Source organism: Pseudochaenichthys georgianus, chromosome 22, assembly GCF_902827115.2.
Source record: "Pseudochaenichthys georgianus chromosome 22, fPseGeo1.2, whole genome shotgun sequence".
Lineage (NCBI taxonomy): Eukaryota > Metazoa > Chordata > Actinopteri > Perciformes > Channichthyidae > Pseudochaenichthys > Pseudochaenichthys georgianus.
This window is the reverse complement of record NC_047524.1, coordinates 31,155,078-31,177,144: the sequence shown is the minus strand read 5'-3', so window position 1 is coordinate 31,177,144 and position 22,067 is coordinate 31,155,078. Positions and strand designations below refer to the sequence as shown.

The 22,067-nt window shown below is 42.7% G+C and overlaps 1 protein-coding gene across 3 annotated transcripts; it reads right to left on the bottom strand.

Moving 5' to 3' along the window:
* Positions 1 to 3,008: 3,008 nt before the first annotated feature.
* On the bottom strand, positions 3,009 to 21,846 carry LOC117467953 (coiled-coil domain-containing protein 85C-A-like). 3 transcript variants are annotated; one of them, XM_034111900.2, is made up of 2 exons: positions 19,599 to 21,846; positions 3,009 to 4,534 (listed from the first exon to the last, which is right to left on the bottom strand). In XM_034111900.2, exons 1-2 carry the CDS (start codon positions 20,248 to 20,250, stop codon positions 4,512 to 4,514), a joined length of 675 nt encoding a protein of 224 aa, XP_033967791.1. In that variant the 5' UTR covers positions 20,251 to 21,846; the 3' UTR covers positions 3,009 to 4,511. The 3 variants fall into 3 exon arrangements, with proteins under 3 accessions (XP_033967791.1, XP_071063326.1, XP_071063327.1); XM_071207225.1 differs by lacking the exon at positions 3,009 to 4,534 and adding an exon at positions 9,843 to 10,048; XM_071207226.1 differs by lacking the exon at positions 3,009 to 4,534 and adding an exon at positions 18,633 to 18,936.
* Positions 21,847 to 22,067: the final 221 nt, after the last annotated feature.

Below are 22,067 nucleotides of genomic sequence, written 5' to 3'. Positions count from 1 at the left end.
CCATAAACGTCCAAAAAACAATGTCCAGTAGGGTGGGTGGAGGGGGACCGGAGGAGGGACATAAAACTAGGGCCACCAGGGTGGGTGGAGGGGGTTAGGGGGTCAGGAGGACGGGTTTGGGCTGACAACCCAGGAGCACCGCGGAGGACCCGGAAGGGATCTCGGGCGGACGGCCCGGGGGCAAGGTAAAAGCCGAGAAGGGGGACTCGGACGGACGGCCCGGGGGCAAGACAGAGTCCAAGGTGGGGGTTATGGAGGGGCGAAGGCCACCGCCGCCGGGAAAGTCAGGGGGCCGGGCTCGAGGGTGAAGGCCGTGACTCTCAGGGGCCCGGGATCGAGGGCGAAGGCCGTGGCTCTCAGGGGGCCGGGATCGAGGGTGAAGACTCCGGCTCTCAGAGGGCCGGGCTCGAGGGCGAAGACCGGACAGCTCCGGAGGCCGGGCAGGAGCCAGTGTCGACCGGACAGGATCCGGAGGCCGGGCAGGAAAGCGCTGATGGGACAGCTCCGGAGACCGGGCAGGACCCGGTGTCGGCCGGACAGAAACCGGAGCCGGTCGGACAGGCTTCGGCAGGATCCCCCACGGAAGTGGACCAGGAGTTGGCAGGAACCCCGGCGAGACAGGTGATGGACATGGGGCTGGCAGGGCCCCCGGTAGAACCTCCAACGGCACAGGATATAGGGTTGGCAGGACCCCCGGCAGAAGAGTATTCTGCGGGACCTCCAACGGCACAGGACACAGGGTTGGCAGGACCCCCGGCAGGGGAGTAGACGGCGGGACCTCCAACGAGACAGGAGAAAGGGTTGGCAGGACCCCCGGCAGGGGAGTGGACGGCGGGACCTCCAACGAGAAAGGAAAAAGGGTTGGCAGGACCCCCGGCAGGAGAGTATTCTGCGGGACCTCCAACGGCACAGGACACAGGGTTGGCAGGACCCCCGGCAGGGGAGCAGATGGCGGGACCTCCAACGAGACTGGATCTAGGGTTGGCAGGACCCCCGGCGGGGGAGTGGACGGTGGGACCTCCAACGAGAAAGGAGAAGGAGCTGGCAGGCCCCCCGGCAGGAGAGTAGACGGCGGGACCTCCAACGGGACAGGACATGGAGCTGGCAGGACCCCCGGCAGGAGAGTAGACGGCGGGACCTCCAACGGGACAGACATACGATTGGCAGGACCCCCGGCAGAGGAGTAGTCGACGGAGCCCCCAACGGGACAGGACCCGGAGTAGGGACCCGAGAGGAGACTCGAGAGGGGAACCAAGGGGGAACTCGAGAGGGGAACCAAGGGGGAACTCGAGAGGGGAACTAGAGAGGGGACTAGAGGAGAGACTAGAGGAGTAACTAGAGAAGGGAACTCGAGAGGGGACTTGCGAGGGGAACTAGAGGAGGGACGAGAGGAGGGACTAGAGCAGGGACTAGAGCAGGGACTAAAGGACGGACTGGAGGAGGGACTAGAGGAGGGACTAAAGGAGGGACTAGAGGAGGGAACTCGAGAGGGGACTCGAGAGGGGACTCGAGAGGGGACTGGAGAGGGAACTCGAGAGGAAACTGGAGAGGGGACTCGAGAGGAAACTTGAGATGGGACTGTGGCAGCTGGGGCCAGAGCTGGGTCTGGAAACATGGCTGCGGGGGCCGGTATTGAAGCCAGAATCATGGCTGTAAGGTCCGGTTCTGGAGCCGGAAACATGGCTGTAAGGTCCGGTTCTGGAGCCGGAAACCTGGCTGTAAGGTCTGGAGCGGAAGCCTGGACCCTGGCTGTGTAAGCCAGGTAATCCAGTGTGGACGCAAAGCTGCGTGGGCCGGTACTGGAGCATGGAGGCATGGAGGCATGGCTGCTAGCTTGGCTTTGCGCCTCCTTCTCTTAGCAGCCGCCTGTGGCATCAAAAAAGCTGAATCCGCTGTCATCTTTTTTTCATTCTAATTTGTTATTATTTGGTGCAGGCACGAAACATGCTACCAATATAAATACATTTGCTTCTAAAATCGTTCTCAGAATCGCTTTCAGAATACTGAAATCTGTATTTTTTAAATCTCTTTTTCCTTCTAATTTGTTATTATTTACATTGCTTTTAAAATCGTTCTGTGTGACACGAAAAAAAATGGGGAAAACGTGTTGGTGAACACGAATCAATAGATTAATTTCGTGACTATGACACGAAATGCCGAGAGACTGTGTTATCACGCCAAACATGAGCCGCCTTTACCTTAGAGGTGGTGACGTGGTGTTCCTAGTCTAACGTGAGCCCTACGGATGCTAACCTCAGGGTGGGCCTACAAGAATATGTAATTACTGCAACATTCTATTTGAGAAACACGGCACTAGACTGTGCTGCTTCACGTTGTTGCAGCTGAAGCTCAATCTGGCCAACATGCCTGAAGTATCACTGCTCACCTGAAAGCTCTGCCGACACTTGCTGCTGCCGGATATATAGATGTTTTTAGCTTGCCTCCACCTAAGGACAGGCTGTAGCTCCTGAGTTCACTTCCCTGTGGGGTGTTTAAGGGTCTCTCCTCACTCCCTGTTGTGCTCATTTAGCTGTTGCCTTGTGTGGGGAGTGAAGAAGTCAAAGACCACACATATGCTTCATTTACATAATAATCCATTTCAGAGACGTCTGACTGAACTTTACTTTCTGTTGAAATGCTGTACGGATGTTGTGAATAAATGACACATTCTTTGGAGAGATAACACAAATATCCGAAATACACAATGGTTCTGAGTAATGGACTGTAATGGACATAATCAGACCTCATACTGATATAAGATGTAATGTAATTGCACTATTCTAATTCCTCTTTTTACATTTAATCTCACAAAGGAAGACAAATTAAATAAAACCTTTTTTCAAAAAACCTTCGTAAAAGCTTTACTTAATACCTTTGCAAGTAAAAACCTTTGGTGTGTCTCAACTGCAATATACTCACACGTGGGTGTTAAGTGTTCATCAGATTAGATTAGATATACTTTATTGATCCCAATTTGGGATTTTATTTACAATATGTACAAAGTCGATTTTATGTGTGCACTATTGAGCCACAGGGCACATGTTAGGGTACATGTAGGATACTAACTACACAGACATCAACACACATATGTAACACTCATCTCACTATAGTGTCCTTCCAGATTCCATTTTGTGGGGTTATGGTGTCACCTAGTGGATACATGGAGACTGGCAGCCATCACTGAAACTCCCCTGGTAACTGTTTCCTTCCTCCTCACTGACAGCATTCCCAAATAAAAAATGAAACTAAAAGATACAAATATTTGTATAAACAGATATTTCTCAGTTTTTTAAGTACATGTCCTTTTATTATAGTGGCCCAATGATCAATGTAAGTATTTACTTTTTAGGCTTTATGTTACATATTTTTGAATCCAAATGTATCTGACCTAACATTTTAGATTTAAATTAATTGCCATTTTGCTGGGATGTATTCCCTATCAATCACTGAACCAATAGAAGATTATGTAGTGATCATAGGTCTGGAAACAGACTATAGGATGTTAAACACAATGCCTTTTTATACTGTAGGTTAAACTTGCCCAACATTATATGAATTGGTTGTTCAGATCATCAGATATAAGTATCCTGTTCAATCACAGGTACTTTGACTTCTTTTGTGTACTTTTTCTGACAGAAATTCCTCCTCATGTTACGATCACCAACAAATGGCCTTTTCAATGTGTTCATATCACTATGATAGACTGCTGAAATACTGTCAGCGATATACAGCTTATTTAGAAATACAAGTCATGCTAGTCCAAGGTTACCTAAATAGATATCTATGTACTGAAATAAATATATATTTTACACAGCCCTCTTCTTTCTCTAAACTACCCCTTCAAGGTGTAACTCAATGACCAAAAAAGCATTTTGGATATTTTCCCAATAAATAAAACAAATCAAAAGCATGGCAACATGTAGGAGTAACGACGAAAACACTTTCTGTGAATTGCTGTGCAACTCCAGCCGTGATGTGTTTGCTCCTGTGAACGTAGCACTATAAAAATAAAGGTTATACATTTGGCCTTTTTTCTCAATTTATTAACGTATCACTTCACTGGTGTTGAAAAGAAGCTATCCATTTTCTATTTGGTTAATTGAGCAGTACGTAATGATTGGCTACCGCACACGATAACACTGGTAGCTAGCTAACAGCAGCATGCATCACTTCTGGCGATGGCACAGCAGCAGTGTGTGATGTGAGTCAACACAACATGGTCTAAGTGTACACACTGCGCAGTGTTCATAGTGTGCGACATGGCAGTGTCATAATGAAGGTTTCCAAGATGAGATACAGCACAAGTCTGTGACCCAGAGTAGAAGAGTGGCTGTTATGAATGTCTTGCAGGACAGGATATCCATTCTGTCTTCAGACTGAGGAGACCGGTTTGACGGCCAACAGAACACACACTGTGCTGAAGAGCGTTCAGTGTAGGGATGTTGGGACCTCTGGTGGCTCCCTTGTTGTCTTTAAGGGTCTTTTAAAACAGCGTGCTGGGTCCCACGGCTTCATCCAGCTTTCTCCACACCGCCTGGCGGAGAACAGACACAGTAACGTGAGAGTACACCAACGATCTGGCAAGTGGTCAACCCTGCAGACAGTATACCGCATATAGCTACGGTTCACCATTGCAATGCCTTGCAGTGTATAGACACAGTTTGCAGAATGGCTTTCCCCCTTCAAACTGCATAGCTTGTGATGTGTACCAATGATGAACCCGTTTGTCCTTTGATTGGAATTGATCTTTCATCAAGCTTTGTTCTTTTCTTTTTTCTTTATTTGTGTAGAAAATAGGGTGAATCGGATTTTTCAAAAATAAGTAAGGATCAGAGGATATGGGTGCACTATGTAGGATACTTCTAAAATAAGCATGTGAATGTAATATTAGAAAAGTATTTTTAACCCCGAACCCCCCCCCCCCGTCTCTTTATGTATGTACAGTTATTGTCATGAAAGTTATATATATAATAATAAGATAATTCATGTAAGACTCACACTTACAACACAACAGTTATATTAGCAATCACACATAGTGATGATATGTCATTCAAACTGTCCTGAGTGTGTGTGTGTGTGTGTGTGTGTGTGTGTGTGTGTGTGTGTGTGTGTGTGTGTGTGTGTGTGTGTGTGTGTGTGTGTGTGTGTGTGTGTGTGTGTGTGTGTGTGTGTGTGTGTGTGTGTGTGTGTGTGTGTGTGTGTGTGGCCTAGCATTACTATACTTGTGGGGACCTACATCTGTTTACACAGTCACGTGTGGGGACTCGCCTCCCTTATGGGGACATAATGGAGGTCCCCATAAGGGGAATCATTAATTTTAGTCAATGTAATGTCCTCTGAAGTGATGTATACATGGTATGTGTGTGTGTGAGAGAGAGAGAGAGAGAGAGAGAGAGAGAGAGAGAGAGAGCGAGAGAGAGAGAGAGCGAGAGAGAGAGGAGAGAGAGAGAGAGAGAGAGAGAGAGAGAGAGAGAGAGAGAGAGGTAGTCTTATAAAAATATATATATAATATATTCCTGGGGCATAGTATCACAGAGAATCTGTAAAATGAGTGTACACATCTTAGTGTCAAACTTATCATTCATATCACATCATATTTTCAGTTTTTAAGCAGTACATTGACAAGGTTACTTTGCTAAATATATAGGATTAACAATATGAAACACTTGCACATCAATATAGTCAATAGACTCTAGGCGCTTTTCAGCAGCCATAAATCAAAACCATCTTTAAAGGTCCCATGTAGGGTTGGGTATCGTTTGAATTTCCACGATTCTGATTCCGATTCCGATTCTACTTTTCGATTCCGGTTCTTAACGGTTCTCAATTCCGATTCTTTGAGGGGCAGGGTAAAAAAATGATACATGCTTCTTCCACCAAAAAAATTACATTTATTCGAGAAACTTTTACACAGGTTAGTTTACAGTAATATTCACATTAATCAGTCTGTTTATATTCACTGCTATGTAACTGTAACCTGAGAACCACTGAAGCTACAACAGTGCAACAGTCCAACTTTTAAAGGAACCCCCCCCCCCCCATTTAAAAACAGTTCTTGTTGAGAAAAACAAGCATATCTGCCTCTCAGGCATACCGGGAAGAAATGTTTGAACATTTTGAAGTAAAATGCTTCAATCTGGTGCACTTTAAGCAGAATTACTAGAGACTAGATCTAGGGGGTACAACTCTAAACACCCATATGAAAAAGATCGGTTCACATTTGAATAATTAAATAAGTATGTGAGCATAACCAGTAACCTACCATAGCCAATAACAAATACATGTAACGTATTTTATTTTTGTTGTTCATTCATATCTTATTTTTCTATTTTATTTATGCATATTTTTTTATCTCTCCAGTTTAAAACGATATGTCTGGTTTACTGTCCTATAGTATACATTGGAATGATTTCAAACCTGTTTTATCCCAATAATTATAAAGGAGTGCCTTGGAAATATGTGTTTACATAAATTGTGATCAAAACGTTTGAGACCCACTGAGATAACTTAGACTAAAGTGAACTATCTAAACACTCGGAGTCCTTTACCTCACTGAGCTGTAGTTATCAGCCTCAGTCTGACTGGAGAGGACTCTCCTCCACATCATTGTAGAAACATCTTCTTCTTTCATTAGAGCAGCTAGCACCAGATGCACACAGCGGCGTGCGTTGACGCTTCACCATTCACTTTGAATGGGGTGACGTCACTTTTAGCCGAAATGCATCGTGGGAAGCGACGCGGAGCTGGCGTGGCTCGCTGCAAAAGTTGAGCAATGTTCAACTTTTGACGCCTCGGCAGAAGCGTCAGCCAATCGAATCATATGCCAGTACAAGCTCTAGCCAATCAAACCGCTGCTTGTGTGTCAGGGGCGGGAGATTCATGTGATTGGTTGTTGGTCGAGTTTCAGACACGCCCGCCGGCAAGCGTCAGCGCACGCCGCTGTGTGGACGGGCCGTTATAACAACAGCGCGTACCGGTGTACCCTCCCTTTCTCCCTCGCTCGCTTCCACGCTTACTCGCACTTTGGCTGTGAGCTGTGGGCGCCAGATAAGCCAACATCCCCCATTTTCATCACTTGCAGCGCCCATCGTACAGGGCAAATGAAAAGTGTAACCGGGATGAAAAGGGTGTTACATTTACTTAATTATGAATGTTGTTACATCAAGGCCGAAAATTAGGATGAGCCCCAACGGTCAAAACATTTGTTTCCCTCCCAGAGCGGTCAGCGCAGCGCCTCCACAGATCTGGCGCCCTAGGCGAACATCTATAACGCCAGTGTGACGGGCCGGCCCTGGTCTCAGGTTACGCTGTAGGAAGTATAGGTACAACCGCAATGTGTGGGTTGTTGTCGTTGTACTATGGGTACGTACAACGCTACACTTTGGGTACAACCAAGCGGCAAACTCTGGAGATGAGCCGGGACGCCAATACGGAAGTGCCACACACTGCAGTTCATCTAGTGGCCAGTAGGAGCAGGCTGCAGAAGGGAGCAATTTCCATAGACCCCCATGTTAAAATGCCCAACTTTACAGCAGAAATAAACATGTTTACATCGTGGTTCAAAAAACCATATTCTCTGTATAGTCAGATTCCCCCTTCATGACTACTGTGTGGGGGGTGCATTTTCTCTCAACTCATCTGTTTAATTAATATTAAGCCTTAAAGTTATGCATATATTAGGGCGTAGTCACATTGAGTGACAGCTCTGTCAAGTGACTGCTGCTGCTAGCTTCTTGTCTCTCTGCTACCTGCTCCGTGAAGCTAGCTACAGGGACTCTGCCTGCTCAGCTCATCCAGAAGTTCAACTTGAAGCCGGCCGTGGTTGTTTGTTCTTCATGCTTATATATCGGACTATTGTTACTTGCACTGCGGTTAAAACAGACGGTGCATGAATGCGGTTTTTGCGGTAAGTGAAATTTGAGTATTTATTGATGTGTTTATGATTTGAATCAGCTACGTAATGAATGTTAAGGCTTGGGTTAGCGTGTAAGTGAGTGGTAGCTACATCGGTGCTAACGATGCTAATCGTAGTCTCCAAGTTAAAACCATAGACTGTATATATAAAGGTTAAAACGAAATAGACAAGTGTTAAGCGTTAAGTGGGATAATACTGTAGAACAAACGGCTTCTGTTTGAGGTTGATAAAATAAGGTCATCCTTGTAACTTAGAGAGATATTTTATTATACGTAGGAACTGTATGCATCGCTAAGGTTAATTTAAATTGGCTATGCTCAAGTATGTAGACAAGCTCATGTCGAAGTGGTGTATATGTGAAATCAACCTCACAATAAGATGTGTGTATATTACAAATAATAATGTCATATTTCAAGATGATTACTTAGATATTACAATATGGTTGATTGAGCTGGAGTTCATGATCGAGCTTACACGTTAACGTCACAGTCATCTGAAGAACGAACCCAAACCTTATTGTTTTTATTAATTGCATTACCAAATGGGTATCAAATAAACAGTAAGCATTGGTAACACAACTTCCAAAGTTACAGTAAAATAAAAAGGACCCTGACTCGGACAATACACAATCCAACATGTTCAACAGAAGAGAATCAGTTATATTGTTTGTACACATGGTACTTTACATATATATATATATATATATATATATATATCTGTTTGTTTAAGGTGTCCAGGTGATGCAGACAGGCTGGACCAGAGAGTGAGAGACAGAACTGGACTCCTCACAGCAGTGAACTTCAGCACAGGTACAAAGACTCTATTTTTCATACTGTACAAAGAATAAAGAAAGATATTTGTTTAAATAAATGAAGTATTGACTTTAATACACTGATATACATTCCATTAAACAATACTAAATACTAGATCACCTACACATCAGTTAAGTTGAGGGTTTTTTCCATGCAAAAGGTTACATTTAGATGTTAACAAGCAATATGATTGTGTGAAAATGAGACCTTGTGTCTCAATGAGATCTACACCTGTTTAAATAAAGGCTAAAGAAATATGGTTTTGTCAGCTTTCTAATTTAATGTATTGAAGGCAAAGATATGTAACACATAGTGAGAACTGCTACTATTTATCTCTCAATATTGTCTGCAAAAAACGTGGTAAAAGTTATTCTTTCAGTGAGACAACGGAGCAAGCTTCTACAGTTGCACTACGTTTTGATAACAGTTAAATATTATTTTGATATATATTTGATATTAATAACATATATTTCAATGTTGATGAGCTTCATACTGTTCATTCATAATCTGATCGTCTTTGTAGCTCACTGTTGAAATAAAAAAAAAACATTACAATTACAAAATAATTATATCTACAGCCCCTAAACACACAAACACACCACTTTCATAAATAACACACTTGTTCTGCAATAATATGTTTTATGTTTCCTGTCATTTTTGTTAGGAAAGGACATGCCTGAAAGACACAACATTTTCTCCTTCTCTGAGGGTCAAGAAGAACATCCAAGAGGAACATTAAAAGCTGATGTTATGAGATTTTAAGACCATTACAGGACATTCACTAAGAAACTACTTTTATTGTAAAAACAGTCAGCTGATCGAATGCAGCTATTTCCACATCTACACTCCATCAGCTGATTATTTCTATGTGCCTCGCTTTATGAGCTTCACATCACTTGTGCCTTGAACCGCAGAGTTTGCAATGTCACAAATAAATGGGGCCAATCTTCAGTCAGATGTGAATGTGTAATCTAACATTTTCAGTAAGAATAATGGACAAAAGGAATGCAAATACAATTTATTGAAGTGTGAACCAAAAGTGAATCAAACATGTTTTAAATAAAAAGCACATATGGACAGAAGGTGTCAACCTATTAAATCTATAAATAAACACATTTAGTCAAATAAAGTGACAGACTAGGCCTGTGCAGTTGGTATCAGCTTTGCCCAGCATGGGCTCCTCCATCAGGCCTGGTCCTCCTCGCTGAGGAAAGACCCTCAGTCCTCTCCAAACCAACAGACAGGACGTCCATCACACGGAGGTTTCTCCCTGAAGTCTCTGCAGCTCTCTGGACACCAGGCTGTCTCAATTCCGTCCACACTGAATATGAGAGGGGAAAAATGAAAATAATAAATGCTTTGGACAATAAGAAATATAAAGTTGACTGTTGAGTTGCTCAGTTTTTTTAGATTGTCAATACTATTACTGTATAACTAATATATCAGGTTAAGAGGCACATTCAAATAAAGATTGGTCTTTAAGTAAATGTTGTCTTTTGAATTGTTTGTCTAAAGTCAAGGATCTAGAACTGGTACTTAGTTGTAATGATACAGTCTGGTTATTATGCTGTTTGGAGGACAGGGATGCAAACTTGTCACCTTTCGGCGAAATTCACCGTTTTGAATCCAAAATAGGTCGTTTGTGTGATTCATGTAGATCTGCAATAAAAATATTTTTGGGGTATGGGGGGGGTCTGGGACCCGGAGTAATCTGCGGCCGCAAGCTGCTATGTGCCAGTGCCATCATGACACGCATGGTGTTCTTTTTTTATATATTATAATGAAGCGCGAGCTGTGTGCTCGAGTCTTCCTGCCTGTCGGCTCTGTTCATGGATGTATAATAAGGCTCTGCTGCTCCACGATGAGTGTCTAGCTTCAGCAGCTACATTACCTACGGGTGCATTCGTTAATATTAACTGTGTTGTCCGGAGTCACTGTGTTGGACCGCGGGTGAACAGCTGTTAGAACGGGCCGTTCAGGTGTTCAGAGCAGAGCTCCCTGTCGGAGCGGCAGAGCGTGATGTGCACTGAAAAGTTTTTCTGTCGTAATATTATCGTTGAGCAAACTTAACTAGCAAACGAGCATCACTATCTGGTAACGTTAGCTTTAGCCTTCGTTTTCTATTAGTTTTTTTCATAGGCTATAAACGGAGGTGGTATAACTATATATCTTGTACTTGAGTAAAAGTAGAAGTACCCAGGTCTTGTACTTGAGTAGAAGTACCAGAATCTAGGAACAATCCTGCAATCAAAATGTTCCTCAAATAAAAGTACAAAAGTATTATCATCAAAATATAGTTAAAGTAGCGACAGTAAAAGTAGAAGTACTCAGGTCTTGTACTAGAAGCACCAGAGTGAAGGAATACTCTGTTACAGTAAAAGTACTGCATTCAAAATGTTCCTCAAGTAAAAGTATTAAAGTAGCGACAGTAAAAGTAGTCATTGTGCAGATTGGTCCATTTCAGAATAATATATATGATATGTTTTATAATGATTGATCATGAAAGTGTTCTCAAAGCTGGTAAAGGTGCAGCTAGTCTGAATGACTTTGTAGACTGCAGGGTAGCTGGTGGATTTACTCCAGGTGGAACTAAAGTCTGATTCAACACTTGATTATATTTCACATCATTCATCCACATCTGTGAAGTAACTAAAGGGATTAATATAATACATGTAGTGGAGTAAAAGTACACCATGTACCTCTAAACTGTTGTGGATTAGAAGTACAAAGTAGCAAAATAAACATTGAAATACTTAAATAAAGTACAAGTATCTCAAAATTGTACCCAAGTAGTACTTGAGTTTATGAACTTAGTTACTTTACACCAGTGGCTATAAAGATAGAAAGACTAAGCATGAAAATACATTTTCAAAATGCTCAACAGTGCTGCCAAAATGTTAAACTCACTGCTACAAAATTAAAATAAATGCTTTTATATATATTTATATTAGATGTGACTCTTTGGCATTTCTGTTCTTAGTAACACTGCTGCTTTAGTTGTTCTGACTGCTAAAATCATCTGTTATTCCTAATTTTAAAGCCGATATTCCGTGGGGTCGGGGGGCTCGGATCTTTGTCACCTTTTTCATACCTGATGAGTTTGCATCCCTGGGAGGAGGCCTCACAGGTAAGAGCACTAACTAGCTACCATCACATGTACCTTAGCTTGACTTAAATGTATTAAACGTGTAATTAAGTGATATCAAAATATAAATAACTAATGTCATGCAAACATATTAATATTTGCTTGATTCCAGTGTTAAATTTAGCACAATTGCATTCAAACGTTAAGGGGTTTTAAGATTCTGAAGTATTATGCTAAAAACTCAATAACTTAGATTATTATTTATAGTTTTGCTGAATAGTTTCATGTCCGCTTACCTTAACGTAAAATGCGACGGCAGTGTGCAGATGGGGAGCATGTTAGCTTAGCTTGGTAGCTTCAGCTAGCTCTGGAACTTCCAGCTCGGTGGCAGCAGGTCCCGCCTCGGCTCCGCCTCTTTGCCCTTATTTGGAGCAGGCTGGAGAAGGCGGGAGTTGAACTCTGACGTCACTGTCGAGCCGTTAGTGGCCGACTCCGCCTACTAAGGGCTTCTCGGCAACTCTGCAGAATCCTATGGGTAACGTCACGGACCCTACGTCCATTTATATATACAGTCTATGGGTACAACGCTACATTTCCCGCCCCTTCGCAGTCATACAGTAGGCTACGGAGAGCGGCGAGAAACATTTCCTCAGGCATCGAAAAGCGGAACCGAAATTCACATGTCTTTACATGCCGTTGGAATCGAAATGTCGGTACCCAATCCTAGTCCCATGTCATGGCCATTTCTACTGATCATATTTCCATTGTTGTGGTATACTAGAATAGATTGATATTGTGCAATGTTCCAAACTCACATTGGTTTCTCATACAGCATCTCTGTATAGTATGTGTATTCACTCTCTGTCCTAAACGGCTTGTTGGAGCTCCTGCCCCCCCTCCTTGTGAGCCCAGTGGCCATCTGCGAGATAGCGAGACACAGCTAAACCCAGCCCGAAACCAGCCCGAGCACACACACACCACACCCGCAGCCTGGCTGGGAGATTGTGTGTGTGCTCAGGCCAGCTCACACTGTCCGCTCCTCGCAGCAGCGAGCCTCGCAACGTCCCGCCGTGTGTGTGTGTGTGTGTGTGTGTGTGTGTGTGTGTGTGTGTGTGTGTGTGTGTGTGTGTGTGTGTGTGTGTGTGTGTGTGTGTGTGTGTGTGTGTGTGTGTGTGTGTGTGTGTGTGTGTGTGTGTGTGTGTGTGTGTGTGAGGAAGACTTAAAGAGCCTGTGACAGCATCCCAACAACTGTTGTGCAATGGAATATTGGGCTACTAGTCATCTCGAACCGTAAGTTTAAAAAAGAAGGTGAGATACCGTTACGATAAATATCAATAATTTCTAACATCGCGGGGAAATTCCTTCGACTCATTTTGAAGTTTTGGGGGAAGCCGGAAGTGACGTCCAAGCGGGAACGCTTCACTGTGCGGCGAGAGAGCCAAACACGGACAAAGTGTGTTGTCATGCGTAGAAATGGTGAATTACTGAGACGTTAATAACGTTTTAATGAAGTTGACTACAGTATATTCATATTCGTCAGTGCTTTCATGTCAATTCGGCGACATAAACATAAATGATCGTGGTGAAGATGATGATTACATTAGGATTAAAAATCGGTAGTGAGAGCTGCTGAATTTCCTCCCGTCGGATGTGATATAAAAACAAATCGATTATTTTTGTAGTTGTAAACTCAAGTGGATGAAACTACATTTATTAGTGCTTTCTTGTCAATTCGGCGAACATATGATACATTAAAAGATCGTGAAGATGATGTTTAAAAATCGTTTGTTTGAGCCGGTCTGCATTTCCTGATGAGAAAACAAACCGATGCTTTTTGTAGTTGTAGTACACCAACATGGATGAAACGTGTGGTTTTTTTACCACAATGTTGGGGAAATTAATGGATAAAATGCACGGATTATTATTATTATTATTATTGCCACTCCGATCGGGACACTAGGTCCACCGTTTCCCCGCAGCGAGGCTCCCCCCGTTGACAGTTTACGTGGGCTGGGTGCAGTGGCGGACTGCCATCGGGACGAAGCCCGATGGGCCGGTACCGAAGTGGGCCGGTCGGATAAGTCACTAGCACATCCCCCATAGGCGGCGCGTGAGGCTCAGGTTTGAGAAGGCTAAATAACTTTTTTTACCTGACGCTGCCCGCCTCCGGCGTCTATAGAAAAGAGATCAACTCAGTGTGCGGAGTTTAAATCTCTCAAGTCATATTACAGGATAAAGGAAATACAGTTTAAACTGCCGTATGCAGAGAAGACGCCGACGTGTCGCACTTATCATTCATATCATACTGATATCATCAATCAGATCATCGATCATATAATATCATAATATATCATATATTTCCTTATCTGAGTCAGCTTCTCCAGCCGTATCTGGCCGTGCAACACTCACAGTGTCACATACTGTATGCAGAAGTATTATTTTAAGCAACACATTATATTGACGAAACACTCGAGACAAATGTAATTAAAGTCAGATCCACTCGTGTCTTAGATGGGGCAGTGATATCATAAACTATACGCTTTCAAACACTCGGTAGGCCTAGGTATTTTTTAACCAGTTGTTCTGTATTCACCTTGCAGGTGCAACTCTGTGGCTTGTATCCTGGATTATATGTTTAAGTCATGGATGTTTAAAGCTCATATTTGTCTAATATTAGTTTACTTTTCATTAATGAAGTATGACGCTGCGCTGTCAGTACACTTGTCCCTGTTTGTGATTGGTCAAATGTAGCTAACCCCACCCCTTTCACGTGAACGCGCTCTCAGCTGGTGAGAGAAACCCTGGCTTGATTAACGAGTTGATAACCAGCGTCGTAGGACCGCTTAGCGAGATCTCGTTTGTTAGTTTGTTGTTGTTAGTTTGTTTGTTACTCAAACAGGGCACAGGTGGCTAGCAGCGCTAATGTCAAAGACATAGACATTATACATTATATTTGTATTTTACCAGGATGCAGTGACACAAATATTTGGGAAGGCTTAGCCTTCCCTAGCCTACAGCACCCGCCGCCCCTGACATCCCCCACTCCCCCCGTTGACAATTTACTAGCGGTACCGAAGTGGGCCGGTCGAGAGTCCCGGGATGATTTGTAGTCCCATTCCACCACTGGCTACATGACCTATGATCGCCCATATTGACGCACCTCATTCCTAAACTTCTAACAGATACAACATAAACCGATCCTTCAGCCTCATATGAGCTCTCAGACACGTTCAACATGAACCTGTCATCGCTGTCTGAGCTTGCTGCTGTGTGCGCCGTCGTGCGTTTACATCTGACTGTATATATATAAAGGTTTACATGCAGAAGCTGGGATCCTGAACGGTGCAGCTGGAGCGCTGTGCCCGCAATGACGTCACCCATCATTTGGCGGGACTTGAAGAATCCGCGAGAAGATCCAGAAAATGGTCAACATTGAAGGCAGATTAATGGTTATCAAAGTACAAATATCCAAAATCAGTTCAGTAACGGTTTTCAAGGGGACAATATGTACTCAAATTGATGGGTTTGGATGATGGGGGAAAACCGTGTCACAGGCTCTTTAACGTAACGGCTCCGCGGAAAAAAACGTTACTTTACGTTACGTCACTATACCCAAATACATCTACGCAGCAGTAGAAATAAGACAACAATTGTCATACACATCAGAATTTCCAAAATTAGATGAACAAATTAAGTTTTATTGTATTTCCTAAGAATACATCTAAAGAAACACATTCATTTAATAGAAAAAACAAAAGTTATCATAGTTACTGTAGATGAGCAGTGATTTTACAATCCTGTGAATGTACACATTCACACAGGTGGTGATTTTATACCAGCTGTTTGTCCTGCATTTGGCAGCACCACCAGTCTTGAGTGTGGATTAGGACTTTGAAAATAGCTATTTGTGTGTAGGATGATGTACTGAGCTACAGTTGCATTTCATTGTGACACCCTGTGTTGCATTATGACGATAAATTAAACTTAAATGTTAGTGTAAGCTTGTTCAGTACACCTAGCCGTGAGGTAGTGACCTCTGTGATGCATTCAAAGTCACTGAAGCAGACAGTGCTGACCTCAGGGAAAAACACACCCACTAGGTACACACACACACACACACACACACACACACACACACACACTGAGACAACGCTGAGCGACTAAAAGCAAAGGACAGAGGACTTCTTGAATTACAGTCGGTCAGCACGCCCAACCCCCCCGACCCTCTGTTAAAGAGGGAAGGACTGAGAGGGACAAAGAATCAATTATGGCTGGATGAGGAATTAATCAGAGGTTGAAGAAGTACTCAGGTTTTAAACTTAAAGTGGACCTATTATGCTATATTTGAAAAATGTATTGTATGGCCATACCTATACAAAACATGTCTGCATTGTAGCCATGCCTCATACTGCTCATACCCCTCTATTCCAGCCCTGTTCCAAAAAGGCTGATTCTGCTTTAAGTGGAACGGCTGCTGCTAGCCACGCCCCTTTGTAGCATCACGCAGCTTTCCCCTGCTAAGAGAGTTTCTACCAGGAGAAGCTCAGCTAAACGCTGCAGTGATTAAATGCCATATTATGCTCCCAACCACTTCAACTCAAACCTTTCTCTCTCGCAGGGTTTACCACAAGGACATTACGTTACACATATTCTCTGCAGTAGCCTACAGCGATAGCTCCGTGGCTAGCTCTGAGTGTTAGCATGCTTGCTAATGTAAAACACACAGCATATTACTCCCAAAACACGGCGCGCATTGTTTCTGATACAGCACATAGCTTGACATGTTCTTTCTTAAGTGTTTACTGCTAGAACAGTGCCATTATTTATATGTATTATAAATAACAACAAGTGCCTCCTCCAGACATCCTGCTGAATACAGAGACACACAGCTGCGACTGTATACGGAGACGATAGGTTGGGACGTGTCACGTGTGCCGGAGAATATAGGTTGGGACGTGTCACGTGTGCCTGGGACGTGTCACTTCGGCCGGATGTCGCCAATTACGTTATAGGAGCGAAAATTCTGGATCTGCTTGTTAGCACCCTTTTATTTAATTGTTTAGAGATGTGGGTACGGAGGAAAAGAGAGAGGGTTTTATTTTCTGATACTTTGTTCAGAGACAGGTTCTATATAACTGAGACCTACAATATATTGTTGACAAAGACTATAATAGGGGACATTACATTGAAAGTAAGTATTGGCATCAGAATGTAGGCTACCTAAAGTAGCAAAAGTAAAAGTAGGCCTACTTGTTAATTTGTTATGCATAACAGCCTAATTACTGGATTATAATTATTGATGCTGTTAAAGGTCAAAATAGAAAATGGCCTTTATGTGTATGTAATTATTTTTATATGTGACATTTCTAGATTATTGTTGCATCACATTTGACTGTTGTAGACAAACAAAGTTCTGAGTGACTTTTCGTAAAATATTTAAATAATTTGACTGTTGTGACTGAGTTAGTCCACTATTACATTTCTAGGGATGCATTTAGTTAAAAGTAGCTAAATGTGTTAAGTAAAATTACATTATTTCCCTTTTGAGAGTTATGGAAGCAGGTGACTTTTGTAAATGTTAGATGTTACATATAGCCTATATTGCAGCTACACTACAACAATGCAGTTCATAGCTTTGACATTACCTGTTATGAATATAATATATATGCCTATAGTTTTGTGGTAACCTTCACGGGTTAGAGTTAGAGCAACTCACAGCAGCAGTATGCCTACACTATTGTCATTAGTGGCGTGAACGTTACCACAAAACTATAGGCATATATATTATAGTTCATAACGGGTAATGTCAAAGCTATGAACTGCATTGTTGTAGTTTAGCTGCAATATAGGTTATATGTAACATCTAACATTTACAAAAGTCACCTGTAATAGTTACCTTATTTAGGACTAGATAGATGCTGTTTGCATGGTGGAGAGCAGCAAGGTGATGAAGGGACCTTTAAAGACAGCGCCGCTGCAGCGCATGCACACTTCTTATCTCATAATTATGATTTTTTATCTCATTATTTCGACTTTCTTATCTCATAATTATAACTTTTTATCTCATAATTATGACTTTCTATCTCATAATTTCGACTTTTTTATCTCATCATTATGACTTTTCATGGGGATTTTATTTTTTTCAAGTGGCGGAAATGGGCTTCCATAGAGAGTAGTGGAGTAGAAGTAAAGTATTTCATGGAGATACTCAAGTGAAGTAACGACGCTGAAGTTGGCTTCCGATTCAGAGCATCCGATTCGGCAGTTAAGGGGAAAATTAAGGGACATTTAATTTACAGCGCTGAGCGAACAATCCTCCGTGTTTTAACCTCTTAAATCGCTGCATAGCCAATTTATTTGGACTGGATTATCCCAGAGAGTTTAAAGATTCTTTATAACACAGTTTGAGATTTGTGAAACCTTTATTCTATTTGTGAAAATACAAAAAGTGAGATTTCATTGCTTTTTTCACATGTAGACCACATTAGACCAGGTCCTGATCTGAAACCACTAGACCTAGACTCATCAAATCTGGACTGGATTATCCCAGAGGGTCTAAAGATTCTTTATAACAGTTTCAGATTTGTGAAAGCTTTATTCTATTTTATCTCATGAACCTGAATTCCTTTAACATCTCTTTCATTTTTTTGTTTGCTATGAAACAGTATTTAAGATACGAAAACTTTGTAGATAAAGAATTATCACCTAAATGAGGAGCATACACTTATTTTTATTTATGTATTCATTTGTTTAACAGGGACAGTGCACATTAATTAACATTCCTGTAAATGTGCCAGAGTTAGCCAAGAGGCTATCATCTGTTGTCCCTGGACAGATTTTATAAGTGAACCTAAAACTAATTTTATTTAAACAAGTAAATACAATCAAATTAAAACATGCAACATACATTACTGGAATACTTAAATACAAAGACAGAACAATAAAACAAAACAAAAGAACATGTTGTGACGACCCCTTCTGCCTGTCTGTGCTCCCTGCCTTGCTGTCCTCTGGCAGGTACTGGGAGTGTTGTCCTGTTTGTGCCCTGCTCGCCCAGCTGGGAGGTTCACTTTCTGATCCTGATCCTGGCCTGCTGCAGCAACCTCAGCCTTCCACCTGTGTTTCTATTTTCACAAATAGAATAAAGGTTTCACAAATCTGAAACTGTGTTATAAAGAATCTTTAGACCCTCTGGGATAATCCAGTCCAGATTTGATGAGTGTAGGTCTAGTGGTTTCAGATCAGGACTTGGTCTAATCTGGTCTACATGTGAAAAAAGCACTGAAATCTCACTTTTTGTATTTTCACAAATAGAATAAAGGTTTCACAAATCTCAAACTATGTTATAAAGAATCTTTAGACCCTCTGCGATAATCCAGTCCAGATTTGATGAGTGTAGTTCTAGTGGTTTCAGATCAGGACCTGGTCTAATGTGGTCTAGATTTAAAAAAAGCACTGAAATCTCCCTTGTTTGTATTTTCACAAATAGAATTAAGGTTTCACAAATCTGAAACTATGTTATAACGAATCTGTAGACCCTCTGGGATAATCCAGTCCAAATAAATCGGCTATGCAGCGATTTAAGACGTTCAAACACGGAGGATTGTTCGCTCAGCGCTGTAAATTAAATGTCCCTTAACTTTCCCCTTAACTGCCGAATCGGATGCTCTGAATCGGAAGCCAACTTCAGCGTCGTAGTGAAGTAGGCATACCTAAAACGTGTGCAGTACAGTTTGGGTAAATATACTTAGTTATCTCTGTCAGGGAACACCGGGTAATCTCTTACCGCTGAGCCCGGCTCCTCTGTGGAGGTCCGCAGCCCGCATCATGGAGCCCATCTTCCCCTCAGGCCCTGAGTGAGAGTGGTCCGGACTCCCGGCGCTTCCGGTGCTGGATGAACTGCTCCCGTCCCCGGCGTCCCGCAGCAGCGCCGGGTAGGTGAGGCTGCTGAGGCTGGACTGGCTGTCTATGGAGCTCCGCGAGCCAGGTCCGCTTCTGTCCTCATCCAGCATGAGGAGGATCTCCTTCAGCTCCGTGTTCTCTGTCCGACTCCTCAGCGCCTCCTGACTGCCCTCCAGCTCCCGCAGCTTCTGCTGGTAAAGCCCGACATCCCTCCACAGGACGCTGGCGGTGTAGCGACCGAAGCGCTGCCACTCCCGGGACACCTTCTTGCCCTTCTGCCGGTCATCGTCCAGGAAGCAGCAGAGCTCCCGGAGCTCCTGGTTCTCTCCCTGCAGTTTCTGGTTGGCCTCCTTCAGACTCCGGATCTCGTGAAGGTGCACCTGCAGGCTCCGGTTCACCTCCTTCATCATGTTTCCCTGCTCCACGATCAGGTCCATGTTGAGGCTCTCGAAGCGCCTCAGCCTCCGGACCAGGTCATCGTTCCCCAGCATCAGCAGCTCCTCGTCGGGCAGCTGGCTCACATCAGCCGCGTCCATCCCCGCAGCTTCGAATGCTGGCTGATAATCACAGAGTCCTACCAGCGGGCTAAATTGGGTTAGACCGGATCCATGACAGCTGACAGACACACCGGGCCACAGACACAGCTCCCCGCCATTTGTCTCAGTGTCTTACTGGAAGCTCTGAGACGCGATGAGTGCTGGCTGCAGTAGGGGACTGGAGCCGGGGAGGAGGAGAGGTGGTGGGGGACACACACAGGTAGGTGGTGGCCTACACAGTGTGCTCTATAGGCAGCCCCCCCCCCCCCTGCCTCATTGATCAATTGCAGCTCTTTTTCTTTTTTAAACGTACACTTCATGGTGGTGCAAACTGCTCTCAGTCAGCCATAGTTGAAGCAAATGTCTACTGTTACATTCATGTAGATGTTGTTAGTTGTATATAATCATTTAAAATGTCTTATTGTTATATTAGTGCAAAAGTATAGTTATATTCATGTTAAAGGTGGGGTAGGTAAGTTTGAGAAACCGGCTCGAGATCGCTAAAATTTGAAAATACACAACCGGAGAAAATCTGCCACTTCCTTATAGAGCCCCTCCTCCAACACACACGAACGCGCACATGACCAATGAGATAAGTTTGTGCCCCGATGGAAGGCTGACAGGCAGGTAGGCCATCCAATCCGTTTAGCCGGGCCGGCTAAACGGATTGGTTGTACTTTTTACAGTATTACGGCTTCTACAGATGACATTTTTTTATGGATTTGTTGTCAAAGCACTTCAGATATTCATTGCTATCGGGATGTTAAGAGCATTCCATGGAATATAACAAAAAGTGTATCTCGAGCCAGTTTCTGAAACTTACCTACCCCACCTTTAATGTTATATTGTTATATATGCATTTTGTTTTATTGTTACTTATTTGTATGCAGATGTCTTATTGTAATAGTCCTTCATGCACATTTTATTATTGTTTAATAATGCAAATGTAGTTTTATGTGTTGTGCATCCATTTATTGTGGTTTTCATGCAAACGTTTTATTGTTAGATTAATGCAAATATAATTGTTGTTATATTAATGATAACTTTTTTTGATGCAAAAATGGTTATTTAAATGCAAATGGGTTATTGTTGTTATAGTGCACATTTCATTATGGTTATGTTGTTGCAAATGTTTTTATTGATATTATAATGTAAATGTTTGATTGTTGTTCAAGTGCAACTGGTAATATGGTTATGTTATTGCACAGATTTGTATTGGGTTATTTATGAATAAATATGGGCGCACCATAACATGATAACCTTTTTTTAAATAGGCTTATTTCAAACATAAGTCTGTGAAATAGGACAGCAGACATTTCTTACTCTTTTCTCTCTTTTTTCCCCCTCTCTTTCTTTCTTTTAAATGAATGCATTTATTTATCCTGAGTGGCGTGCATTCACTGAAATGTGTGCGCCTTATCAAGAGGGTGGACGAGGGCCTACTTTGCTTGCACACTTCTATAGACTAATAAATCAATTAACTTCTTAAATACATGAATCTCTCCTTCTTCCATGACTGACTACCTGCTGCGGTGTTCAAGACAAAAACATATTGTTATTATTATAGATAGATTATAGATGTTCTGGAGACGGGCAATGTCGCCATCTGCTGGACTCAGGCGTAACTGCATGATTATTCAACATCAACATGTTGCAACAGATATCACTCCAAGACTAACATCTACAAAAACAGCAATATCGTGCTTTGATTTACCATCAAAAACTATAACTCTTGTCGATGTTATTACAATAATTTACTATTACTCTAGTCTATGCTGATTTTGGTGTTATTATTTATTATTTTTGGGATCATTTTG

Bases quoted from the DNA above. Each gene is read 5' to 3' on its own strand.
- LOC117467953 (XM_071207225.1), bottom strand. From the start codon at position 20,250: ATGGACGCGGCTGATGTGAGCCAGCTGCCCGACGAGGAGCTGCTGATG. The intron at 10,049-19,598 runs GTAAGAGATTAC...TCTCATATTCAG, and splicing joins CAGAGGAGCCGGGCTCAGCG to TGTGGACGGAATTGAGACAG.